The sequence below is a fragment of the Acipenser ruthenus genome, chromosome 9 (assembly GCF_902713425.1).
Source record: "Acipenser ruthenus chromosome 9, fAciRut3.2 maternal haplotype, whole genome shotgun sequence".
Taxonomy (NCBI): Eukaryota; Metazoa; Chordata; class Actinopteri; order Acipenseriformes; family Acipenseridae; genus Acipenser; species Acipenser ruthenus.
In genome coordinates this window covers 49,631,324-49,644,459 of record NC_081197.1, presented here as the reverse complement: position 1 = coordinate 49,644,459, position 13,136 = coordinate 49,631,324, and the positions used below count along the sequence as shown (strand labels likewise).

The 13,136-nt window shown below is 39.9% G+C and overlaps 1 protein-coding gene across 4 annotated transcripts in view; it reads left to right on the top strand.

Moving 5' to 3' along the window:
• Positions 1-13,136, top strand: part of LOC117405914 (leucine-rich repeat and calponin homology domain-containing protein 1-like) — a 73,520-nt gene that overhangs the window by 43,453 nt on the left and 16,931 nt on the right. For 3 of the 4 annotated variants that reach the window (XM_034009427.3, XM_034009426.3, XM_034009429.3), the window contains 12 exons: positions 71-207; positions 2,345-2,475; positions 4,103-4,190; positions 5,325-5,430; positions 6,099-6,217; positions 6,581-6,648; positions 8,073-8,159; positions 9,047-9,133; positions 9,250-9,286; positions 10,000-10,116; positions 11,147-11,203; positions 12,375-12,441. In XM_034009427.3, the coding sequence (XP_033865318.3) occupies positions 71-207; positions 2,345-2,475; positions 4,103-4,190; positions 5,325-5,430; positions 6,099-6,217; positions 6,581-6,648; positions 8,073-8,159; positions 9,047-9,133; positions 9,250-9,286; positions 10,000-10,116; positions 11,147-11,203; positions 12,375-12,441 (1,101 nt within the window). The remainder of the gene's footprint in view (positions 1-70; positions 208-2,344; positions 2,476-4,102; positions 4,191-5,324; positions 5,431-6,098; positions 6,218-6,580; positions 6,649-8,072; positions 8,160-9,046; positions 9,134-9,249; positions 9,287-9,999; positions 10,117-11,146; positions 11,204-12,374; positions 12,442-13,136) is intronic. The other variant, XM_034009428.3, reaches the window with a different exon arrangement.

Below are 13,136 nucleotides of genomic sequence, written 5' to 3'. Positions count from 1 at the left end.
GGAGCTTGGCGTGTAAGATAATAAAAACAAAGGTAATGGTTATCATGTTTTGATCTGTTGTTTCTTTCAGATCTAGTGAGTCTTCCATTGGTCAAGCTTGACTTTTCTTGCAATAAAGTAGCAGTGATTCCAGTCTGCTACAGGAAGATGAGCCACCTGCAGACTCTACAGCTGGACAACAACCCTCTACAGTCCCCCCCTGCACAGGTACTGCACAGTGAAATAGTTAACCCTAACCCAACCCTCTGCAGTCTCCCCCAGCACAGTGAAATAGCTTACCCTAACCCTAACCCAACCCTCTGCAGTCTCCCCCAGCACAGTGAAATAGCTTACCCTAACCCTAACCCAACCCTCTGCAGTCTCCCCCAGCACAGTGAAATAGCTAACCCTAACCCTAACCCAACCCTCTGCAGTCTCCCCCAGCACAGTGAAATAGCTAACCCTAACCCTAACCCAACCCTCTGCAGTCTCCCCCAGCACAGTGAAATAGCTAACCCTAACCCTAACCCAACCCTCTGCAGTCTCCCCCAGCACAGTGAAATAGCTTACCCTAACCCTAACCCAACCCTCTGCAGTCTCCCCCAGCACAGTGAAATAGCTAACCCTAACCCTAACCCAACCCTCTGCAGTCTCCCCCAGCACAGTGAAATAGCTAACCCTAACCCTAACCCAACCCTCTGCAGTCTCCCCCAGCACAGTGAAATAGCTAACCCTAACCCAACCCTCTGCAGTCTCCCCCAGCACAGTGAAATAGCTAACCCTAACCCAACCCTCTGCAGTCTCCCCCAGCACAGTGAAATAGCTTACCCTAACCCTAACCCAACCCTCTGCAGTCTCCCCCAGCACAGTGAAATAGCTAACCCTAACCCTAACCCAACCCTCTGCAGTCTCCCCCAGCACAGTGAAATAGCTTACCCTAACCCAACCCTCTGCAGTCTCCCCCAGCACAGTGAAATAGCTAACCCTAACCCTAACCCAACCCTCTGCAGTCTCCCCCAGCACAGTGAAATAGCTAACCCTAACCCTAACCCAACCCTCTGCAGTCTCCCCCAGCACAGTGAAATAGCTAACCCTAACCCTAACCCAACCCTCTGCAGTCTCCCCCAGCACAGTGAAATAGCTAACCCTAACCCTAACCCAACCCTCTGCAGTCTCCCCCAGCACAGTGAAATAGCTAACCCTAACCCAACCCTCTGCAGTCTCCCCCAGCACAGTGAAATAGCTTACCCTAACCCTAACCCAACCCTCTGCAGTCTCCCCCAGCACAGTGAAATAGCTAACCCTAACCCTAACCCAACCCTCTGCAGTCTCCCCCAGCACAGTGAAATAGCTTACCCTAACCCTAACCCAACCCTCTGCAGTCTCCCCCAGCACAGTGAAATAGCTAACCCTAACCCTAACCCAACCCTCTGCAGTCTCCCCCAGCACAGTGAAATAGCTAACCCTAACCCTAACCCAACCCTCTGCAGTCTCCCCCAGCACAGTGAAATAGCTAACCCTAACCCTAACCCAACCCTCTGCAGTCTCCCCCAGCACAGTGAAATAGCTAACCCTAACCCTAACCCAACCCTCTGCAGTTGTCTCCAAAATTAAGGACTGTTTTAAAGCATGCTTTTTAAGGACTGTTTTTGAGTGTTTATGAACAATCTTTTGGGATAAACAATCCTTTGAAACCTTGGAATAAACTCCTCCCCTTCTCTAAAACCGTTTAAAAGGGTTTGTGAACTGCAAACGTGATTTAATGAATCAAAATGGGATCTAACAAAATATTCCTTAAAACAGTCGTTTTGAGTTTTGTGAATAGGGCCCCACATCTCAAAGATATATCTTGTTTTACACAATGCTAGTTCAGAAAATTGTTTGTTGTGAATGATTATAAATTAGGGGCTAATAAAACAAAATGCTATTCTGCTGTGTTGAAAAAAACTTAAAATAAAGTAATGAGACACCCCTGTTAAAGATGTTGTTTTGGAAGGTTGAACTGTATTCTCTGAGAACATGTAATTTTTTTAATGAAAAATTGAAAACAATGTAATTAATGCTATTGGAGCTACCTAAAAAAAACAGTTAAAATTAGAACATGAAAAAAATTAGTTTAGTTAGCTCTAACCATTAGCATTGTTTCCATTTCTTCCAAATCCCATCAACATTTAAAAATAGATCCTTGGTTATAATATGAATTCTGGCAGTCCTTTTCCAATCCTGGAATAAATAATGTTTTATATACCATAATATACTTGACAGGTCAATTTCAACAGGTTCACTGTGACAGCAATGCAGTAAGCCAGTGTACACCTGGACAGGTGCTTTTGATTTCCACCTCTTTTTACTTTATTCTCTGTAGATCTGTATAAAGGGAAAGGTGCACATATTCAAGTACCTTTACATGGAAGCCTGCAGGATTGACAAGACTGTGGACTCGCTGTATCTGCCAGTGATAGGGAGGCTCAGCTTGTCCCAGCCTGCAGCTGGGAGGTGAGTGCTGTCAGTAACCAGCTGTCTGAATGTCTCTTATTTTCTCCTCTCTCTCTCTCTCTCTCTCTCTCTCTCTCTCTCTCTCTCTCTCTCTCTCTCTCTCTCTCTCTCTCTCTCTCTCTCTCTCTCTCTCTCTCTCTCTCTCTCTCTCTGGAGATTTAGCTACCATTTATAGCCTCGAGATTGCAGGTCAGATTTTTGTCCAGTTCATTTTATAAAATCCGTTCCCTCATTCTTCCGTCATCACAGCCTCTGCCTCCTTCCCCCTGTGCAATTGAGTGTTTCATTTTTACTAAATTTCAAACCCTTCAGCAAGAACACCACTAAGCAGAGATCAATATTCTTTTCATTGCTGTTTCTGTCAGATTATGTGAAAATTGGTGTAAGGCAGCCCAATTACTCCTATAGAGAACTGCCATAAATGTTTTTGTATATGTACGTCACAAAACTTATGAAAGTTTGCTGTATGACCACTGGAATTACTTGCATTGTTTTCATTTTACTTATTTGTATTCATTGATATTTGTGGTGAACCAGCATACGGAGAAACAGGTTGTCCTTGTCTTCTTTATTGTCTTAAATTTGGAAGCCAAAAATATGGGTGGGGGGAGCGGGGCGAGGGGGTTGGGAAAAGGACCGATTACAGCCAAGCCATGTGTCTGTAATTAGACTAGGACGATGTGGGAGTGAAGGCTTGGGGGCTGTTAAATTGGTTGGCCTCTTTAGAAATTCCTCACGGGATACACTCTCATTTTACCACCTTCATGTTGAAAATGCTGTACCAGAATTAAGAACATTTGAGGGTGCCTTATTTTGTGCTTCTTTTTTCATGTGCTCTAGATTTTTAAAAGTAAGTCATTTCAGTCGGTGTGATACAGTTGAAAATAAGTATCCTATTGAGGTAAAACTACAAGGAATCAAGCAGACAAATGTTTTGGCTAGTGCCTTCTTCAGTGTAAGTATCAGATTGGAAGAAATGCATCCGATAAATAAGTTTATCGGTGGGAAATACAACAGCATTTTTTAAGGAAACGAAAGGCAGAAAAGTAGCTGGAAATTGGTCAGAGATATACCGTTTTTTGAACAGACCACAATCATTTACTATATGATGCCTATACTATTCCATGGAGAACATTTTAAAAAAATTGATAAGATATTTCATGGAAGATGAATAGTCTGGTTATGAGCATATGCTTCAAAATTTGTATAGACCAGTCACTAGCATCACAGAACTACCTAACAGCTACTACCTGTACAGTAGCAGTGCTGCTACCTACCCCTCCTACTGCAGACAGACTGGGGAAATCAAATAGCCCAGCAACCCAGGAGCAGCTCAATTATTCTGCTTTTCTACACCCACGCTGTCCATGTCGATGTTTTTCTTTTGAAGCTATTGTAAATCTCTTCTTATGGTCTCCGGGGATAGAGCAGGCTACAAATGAGTTACAGAACGAGTTACAGGTAGAGGATTGCTACGGAGCTCTTTTTCCATGTTAAGGGGAATTAGTTGCTGTTCGTTCTATTCAAAGGAGAGAGAGTGTGTTCCAGAGACGGCTGCTGTCCTCTGCCTTTGTCCCTGCAATTTATTACCAGTACTGATTTTCAATTCTCTCTCCCCATGCTTTAGCATTGAAGATATCGATCAAAACCGAAAGCAGGACACAGATTCTGGACTCGGCAGTGATAATGGAGATAAGCGCTTATCTGCAACGGAGGTATGTAGTGCCATGCCAAATTGTTTCTTGTTGACAGTTATTATTGTTGATAAATTATTAATGAAAGTAAATAATTCAAGTTAATAAACTTCAGAAAATGGATTACTTTCTTTCAAATGTGCCACCCATGTCATTGAGTTTTGATTCTTGTCTTGTTTTTGTTTTTCATCACATCAGTGAAATTTATTTTGAAAAGGTTTAACACAGCATTGTTCATAATGTCAAGCCAAGCTGCTGTAGACCATTTTGACTTAGGTTCAGAATCCCACAAATGCTATTTGCGTTATCAGTGTGAGACTCATTTATTAATCTCATCTTCTGCACCTGTGCAAGTTTCCCTGCTGACAATTGCATTGTGATGTGGTACATTATTACTGCTGTTAACAAGATGCATTGGATATGGATGCATTGAGTTATAGCAATTACAGAAAAAAACAGGTGGGTAGGAGGACAATCCATTTTAAGTCCTTTCCATTCTACATTTAAACTGAAACATAACCAGTGCAATGCAGTACTAAGCTGACCGTTTTATATTGCATTTGTGTTTCTTCCACTTGAGTAGAGTTTGCAAAATTGATGACACTGTATCCAAATCTCATTTTACGGTCCTTAATGGGAATTTATTAATGGGACATGAATATTGTATGACTCCTCAAACACATGTAAACGTAATAGTGTAAGCCGAACAATAATGCCCCCTGAGGCTTATTACACTGTAGGTGCATGCGGGCTTTTTAGTTAGGATCGAGAAGTGAGAATTCACATGTTCAGTCCTGGTGGGCTTTTCCTGTCAGTTGGACGCCAATTTACCATCTGCTACGTCCTCAAAGTCTGAAGACAAAGGGCGTAATTTTGTATGCTTTACGACGTGACGGTTTTTGTCTGAAAACCTGTAAAGAACTAATATAAAAACATGTCAGATGAAACTGGCCCCTGCTGTGTAAATGAGGTCATGCAAAGGAGTTCTGTCTCTCTTGTACTATGTTAAGATCTGGGGCTGAAGTGTGTGAGGTGCCAGGTCTGTGCCCAAACTCTGTCTGTGCCCAAACCCTGTCTGTGCATTTGTTTGCCTCACCTAGTTGATCTCTCTATGCGCGAATATCTATTGACTTTGTGATGCCCAATCTTTTTCAGCCATCAGATGAAGATACTGTCAGCCTCAATGCACCAATGTCAAACATCACAGAGGAAGAGAGCTTTAGTAAAGAGGACTCCAGTGAACGTATTAACCCATTTAAAGGTAAGAAAGTGCTAAGACTGGATTTATTTCAAGTACTATAATCTTTTACATTATAAAATATGTATTGTCAGGCATTTTTTATGAAATCCGGCCACAATTAGTTTCCATAATTCTACTATCTGTTGGATGGCTTCAAAGTATAATTTAGGGTATTTTCATCACATGATTTCTGAGTGGGCTGGCAAATCTACATACTGCTGCAAGTCTGGTGAATTGGGACAGAGGAATACATGCAAAGAGCATTTGTTGCCTGTTTTACCCAACTCGGACCCATTTTAACAAATATTTTGTTCTGTATGAATCATCATCTTTTAAATACAATCCATCTCACAAGTGCAGTGGTAGTGCAAATATTACCTACAGGGTGGGACATTTTTCTTTCTTTTATCCTCAGAAATCCTTCAGAAATTGTTGGAAAGCCCTGTATTCCACTGCATATGTAATAACGTAAGATGTACTAACAAGACGAGGGCATTTGGAGGATAGTACAGTATATAACAAGGACTGTCTTACATGTCATAAGGCTGAATTCATGATTCAAAACGGTCCAAATGTATTGCATGCAGTATGAGGTAGCATGTGCTGCGTAAAAAGTACTGTAGACCGTGAACAAGTGTCCTGTCAACTGCTCTGTAACTATAATACCATTTCTTTCTAAATCATTACAGAGGAGTTCGATCAAGATTCTGTAAAACTGATTGAAAACAATAACCCAGAAGAGGGGCCTCAGGACAAGTTTTTGTACGGGGGGTCTGGTCTGAGCACTCCCTTTGTGACCTACATGAAGGCAAGTTTCAGTATCTCTTCAGTGGTACTGCAGGCTCCCCCTAATTCATACGACAAGAGTATGTGAATGTCACACAATGACAACCTTTCATCTGCCAGATTTGACAAATACAATTGTTTACAGAGAGATTTGTCAACTACCGACAGACTTTACTGGAGACGATAGTGAGACTTTATGGAAGACTATTTTGCTTGAGCATTATGAGTTAGCCAAATGAATAACACTGCCTTTGATAATGTGGAGTAGAAGCTGTTTTCCTAGTGACTGAATTTCTCGCAAATTCTCAAAAAATAAAATTACAGTCGATAGATTGCGTCAGTGTCTCCTGATGTTTTGTATTAAATGTTTCTGATTTGTTTACAGGGGAGGGCAGCTGAGTTTGACGAACCTCTCAGAATAGAAGAAGACACAAGCTGGGCTACAGAGCCAATGTGAGAATCTCCTGTAACTGTGAATCAGCGCCTTTGCACTATACAGTAAAACCTTGTTTTAGCAACCTCTATAATAAAGACCACCTCACAATGAATGTCACTTTTTTACCGTCCAGATTGTCTCCTAATGACGGAATTTAAGGACAACCTATTAAGGCCACCATAAGTAGTCCCTAAAGCATCAAGCTACTATTAAATTACTTCCCAACATGCTGTAAACTTCCAAACCCTTTGAAATTTAGATGCAACATAGTGTAATTCATTGTCTATTAAAATATATAAATTCTAACAGTTTACATTTAAAAAACAGTAAATTAGAACAGGTTGCATACAATAAAATAACATCATGGCAAACTTCTTTGACAAATGTTTTAACAAAGTACCTTCAAGAGTAAGATCACACCACTGTTAAGGCTCCATTTTGTAAGTTCCATTGACTGGCCTCAATAGCCAGGTTTCACTGTATACCACCCTGAATACAAGGGAAAAAAAGGAGAACAGTGTCTGGCTGAGAGGTTAATGATGAGCCTTTCTCCTCAGAAGGACTGGGCTTCAAACCAGAGTATTTCACAATAGAGCTACTGTTGACTAATCTCTACATAGCAATCTCTAGTTTAAGATGGGCATGCTATTATAGGAACCAAAGGGTTAAATCAGAAAGCTTCTTCAAAATCGTGTGGCCAGTGTTGGTAAGTTTAGAATGCTTTGTCTGATGTTTATACATCTTTATCTGGGGTAATGTAAGGTAAAAAATACTTGAAATGTTTAGTTTTATGTTTATAGTAAATTAATCTGTTTACACGTGAAAAATGTTTGGACTAAAATATTTTATTTATTATTTTTATTACAGAGCGCTCTTTGCCATTGATTGCACAGTACGTGCAATTTTGTATGTTTTATCTTTTTAAAACGCGAATTACAGTCATTAGGGAAACAGTTACAAGTGTAAGGAAGTGAGCTTGTTGCTTTAGTTCTGATAGTCACTGGCTTTTATTTCAACCACTGTGCTAGGTGGAGGGCCGTTTTAGTGGTACTTTAATGTGGTAGGTAGCATACCATTGATATTCCACTCTGAAAGAAGCTTGCAGTTGCACCTGCTGTAGTCTGTAGGTGGGGATGGCTTTGTGTTTGGTTTGCACTTGATTTGTGCTTGAATCGCACTTGCCCTTTTTGTTCCAGTGTGTTTCAGTGTGTCTCTCGCTGGTATTTTAATAATCTTTTTGGAAAGTGCCGGGGTTTCCAGATTATGCAATTTTGACTGGGTGTTGTTTCAGTATGTAGTGACATACTTACACACATACGACCGCTGAGTTCTGGTCAGAGAAGCCGTATAAAAAAAGCTCAAATGTTGATTCTGCTAAAATGTAAAAAAAACAAAAAAAAAACTGTTAAATCTTTAGTCATTTTGTTTTACTTTTTTGTAGGACAAACCCACCCGATAATCAAGAGATCCACATAGAAATGATCAACCAGCTCCGAGAGGCAGTGGAATTATTACAAGATCCAAACAGGTTGGCATGCTGGCTGGCTCTTTATTCTTTCTTTTTCTAGTCATCAAAATTTCTGGTTGACGTTTGATTTCCAAAGTGATGTATAAATGCAAAGTTTATTTACAGATTCACTTAATATATTTTTGTGTTTTGCTTTGGATCTTCCCTTCACAGTCTCTTGAGTGTGGCTTACTGCTACTGTTTACCATCATGTGCGTCATATTTCATTGATTCTACTGGTTTATTTCTTTTAATAAGCTTAGCATTCATTCAAAAACAAGCCACTGTTATGCAAGTCTTAGTATATATTACTTGTCATTTGCATGATATATCTACGTTTTCCTCGTAATAGTTACTATGCCCAGTGCTGGGACAGAGTCAACTATAAAACATTGACTATAGTAGGAGATAAAAATTACCATATTTGTGTTTGGCAGAAGTTTACAATATAATTCATTGACATTAGTATAATCAATATAAGTTTAATGGTTGAAATATGTAAAACACAATTCATTGTCTGGTGTTTCTGATGGGGTGGGGGGAGTTGTGTATTGGGTCCAATTCAACTCAAAGGTATTTATCTGCTTTAATGCAGCACACTACATTTGTTTTTTTGTTTTTCATTTACTGGTAAATGAAAATGAGAAACTATTGGAATACTCTTCTGAAATTTAAAAATAAATTGCTACAGTAGGAATTTATGATTGGCCCGAAACCAAGCAGCTCAAGTATTATTTCTGTTTTATGGTGACATCCAATGAATACAGAATATTCCATGGACAGTAGCTATAACAGCATCTTGACCCATTAAACCTGTAACTGTACTACCATACAACCCCAGCTGGTGAGTGTGAATGTGGTCTGACGTATGCAAAGATGAAATGAAATTAATATAATCCATTCAACAGATTAAACATGAATACTGAGGACAGCACAAGAGTCCAGTTATACCCTGTCCATACTGTTACCACAGAGAATTTAAACTCATCTGTAAAGTAAGTGAGTCTGTGGTGTTCCACAGTGACTGCACCTAGCATTTAGACAACCATTTAGGGACAATGGTCACATACTAATTGCCCCTTTTTTTTTTTTTTTTTTAATATGCCTGCAGTGGTCAAACATACCAAGACGTGTCTATGACTCGCACGGTAAGCTATTTTAAAGTTTTTCAGACTCTGCTTAGGTTCTGTAGGAATTAATTACTATTTAATTCTCCCTTCTGATATGCGCTGTATTAGAATGATGAAACGCAACTGGACATGCAAGTTCAGACACATCACTATGATCTGGGTGTCATTGAACTTGAACCTAATATTGATTTGAACCACCGTTTGTCCTTATCACAGCACAGTGGCATAGACTCCACAAGGCGCTGGAAGATGCAGAGGTACAGTTGGCAGAGGATGGTTATGATTATTGTGTTCAAGTCTATGAGGTGTGGCTTTGTTGTGGTAATGACCATTCACACCCAATTCTGGCACGTTGCATTACCATCTTGAAAGTAGCCATCGCCGTTAGGGTACATGTGCCGCACTGTTGGTGGTCTTGATCAGCAAGGATGTTTAAGTAAACTACATCCTTCCATGTAATCGAGGGACCCAGGGTATACTAGGAGAACATGCCCCACACCAGGGTGATGCCAAATCCAGTCGGATAGCTCCTAATAAAGTGGCCAGGCAGTGTATATGTGTCTCAGTAAGTGGAGGCTGGTATATATACATGTGTGTTATAAAAGGAGGTGGGTAAGTTTTGCACTAATTACTAGTCTGCAGTTATGGCTGCCATTGAGACACTGTGGTGCTAAAGATGTAGGCTTGTTCTTCATCTACTCTGTAAATGAGGACAGCTTCATATGTTATAGAGAGAAAGTATTGGTGGAGAGCTTGAGTTCCAGAAGAAGAGGGAATTGATTCTAGGAAAAGCCAGGGTTGAGGCCCAGCTTGCATGCCAGCGGTTTGAGAGACAAATGTCAAACCAGGTAATATGCCTTGAGCTTCAGTGAGATGAAGTCAAGTCTTGGAAGACACCTTCTCATCTGTGTGTAGCTACTGCTGAGCATCACATACACATAACAACAACAAAAAATCCTTGATATTGTTTCATCCGCTCCTTTCTCATCTTGTTCCAGTGTTTTGCAGCATTTCCGTTCATTGTTTTTAACAGTGTGTGTGCATTATTAACCCTTTAACCTCTGGTATAGCACACTGGTCCCTTTTAAAACCACTGTACAGTAACTTAGATATGGTCAAAACTGTGCTGGAGATTAAAGAGGTACCACAGTGCGATGGCCTTTTATTGTTTGTTTCTGGACAGACAACTGCATCACAGAAGGGCTGGAGGGAAAGTTTACAATGTCATAATGGCACTCTGGACCTCTCTGAATAGAACAGGGGTGACATACAATTATGTAATCTAAATACTTTCCCTCTACAGTGTGCTTCAACCTTTGCAGAAAAAAAACACCCATTAATCTCAGGGAGAGATGTTGGTCTCTTACCCATCTGATCCAGTTTAGACATCTGTGCAAGACCTGGGCAGAACACATTGCACACCAAAAAGCTGTCAGAACGAATATGCTAGAATCCTACTCAAGGCCATAAGGTTAAAGGCTATCCTAATAACAATACACCATTCCTCATCCATGTTATATAAGCATCTTATTACACATTATGGACTTAACTTTATAGACAAAGATATTTGCCCATTTATATGTGTGAAGGGCCCATTTTTGTTTGCCGTCTTGCCAGCCTAACACTTGTGCTAAGCTGGGTCCTTTTGCTTATACGTAATAGAAACTAATGACGGCATACAGTACTTTGAAATTTTTGTAGGCCATTTTAGGTGGCCAGTTAGAAAGCCAGAATATCTTGGTCTATATTCTAACGTCAACAATAACAAACATAAAAAACATATCTGTTTGTGTGTGTAGGCCGGACTTCAGGTGGCACACAGCCATAAGTGGAAATGAATGTTCATAGTCCTGATGGAAAATGTGTTTTTCTGTACAGAGTAATTCAAAGACACCAGAAGGACAGAATGATGTGAGAAGAGCATCTGTGGATGGGGTGAGTTTCAGATCATCCTCACTGCTAATAAAGAATAACACAAAAATCAATAATACTGTTTTGATATATATTTTTTTGAATATTTTTTGTGATTTGAGCGAGTCATGAAGTACTTTTGTCTAGCTTGGCTCATTTCTCAATGGCACCAGAAGTCAATATTCATTTGGCATGCATTTCATTGACATTGGTTTTGCATTTACTAGATCTTTTTCCATTCAATATGCAATTTGGTGATATGTATAATGCAATAATCACAGCAGAGGAAGTTAAAAGCATGCTCCATTGATTTGCCTTAAAAATCCATCATTTTATTTAAATGTGTATTTGATTAAGACCCACTTACTGGAAATGCATTATATTTAGATTGTGTATAAAGATCCTTCAGCACATATTTCTTTGGATGTTTTTGGCCAGGGGTCTGGCTCTTCTCACATTAAAGTAAGGCTGCAAATCTGTTGCCCCATTCGCCCTTTAAAATGTCAGACACAATTTCAGTGAAAAACTAGACTTGACTTAGTATTTCCCATCACTTTCATATTTGGCTTTTGCATTGATTTCAAATTTTACATTGAAGTCGACGTACAGTATTTAGTCACAGTAGTTTACAATGCATCAAGCTACTACAAGTGCGGACAATTTTGGGGAACGAAATTACAAATAAAACAAAACATTTTAATTTAAACATTTAGTGAAGTACTGTGCCATTCAGAATTGTAATGTACTGTTTGTTTCAACCATTACAGTCTTACATTAAAGGTATGGTAATAATGTGTGACGATACCAAACTACCTACAGTGTAAATGTGGCCATATCGTTCTAGGGCACAACAATATAAACACGGTCCATCCATCTAGCATACTCTAAATAAACTGACGTGCCACTAATGGATTAAGCGCTGAAAGGAATGGAAGAAGACAAGTCATGTGTTGATATATTACAGCATCCCCTACTGGTTTGACCAGTGGTGAAGTGAAGCAGTGGTTAGAGATTCAGGCAGAGAAGCTTGTCTACTGATTTTCTCTGTAACCTTTGTGTAATTTATTTTGCCTCTCATCCTGCTCTGAAATGGTAAAACCTGTGTTTCTATTTGAGCAAGTAAAGTTTACAGTATAAGCTCATTCTTATTCTTATTTGTGATTTTGTATTTATTTATGTATTTATAACTACCCAGGGTGAAGACCAAACTCCGGCTTCTTCTCCCACTGCAAACACTCCTTTTGGCTTGAAGCCTCGATCTGGTAAGTGTAGCTGTTCAGTATGTGAACCCTAACCTCTACCCCCTTCCCTCCAAGTGAGTCGCTTCTAATGCAACTTGTATTACTTTTGTACACTGTTGTGTGGCGTTTGCAATCATTTGGGGTAGTTCAGGGTCCTGTTGCTCCAATACGAAGTTATTAGCATTTTACTCTACATCTAAGCCTGTACATGGATTTGAGCTTGTACTTAAGTGCTGGAACTGAACAGCCTTCCTCATAGGTGGAGCTGGCGTAGTTTAAAAGTCACATTGCAATTACAACTAACGGAAGACTTGAAAAGTTTACTACTCTGCTTTCTAACCAATAGCTGTTTGGTACGGATCCCAGGGGCGGGTTCAGTTTGAATGTTGACAAATCAATGGCTCGGGAGGGTGGGAATAAGGAAATTCATAGAGACTGACAGATATTATGTTAACACTAAGTGAAGCAGCTTGCGTTTAACATTCAAAATGACTACGGGTATTGAGAGTAAGAAATTAAAACTTTTAATTAGAACAGTGGTTTTGTGTTTCTACCTAGCAACATGACCTGAATGTCGTAGATCCTGAACAAATAAATCAGGCTGTTGACAGTTAAGTTTGTGTGAGCCATAATAACCGTGGCTGTAGTAATCCCATTGTGGCGCTGGTACAGTAGTTTAATATTAGACACACCAGTGCATACGTCGCAACAGTGTA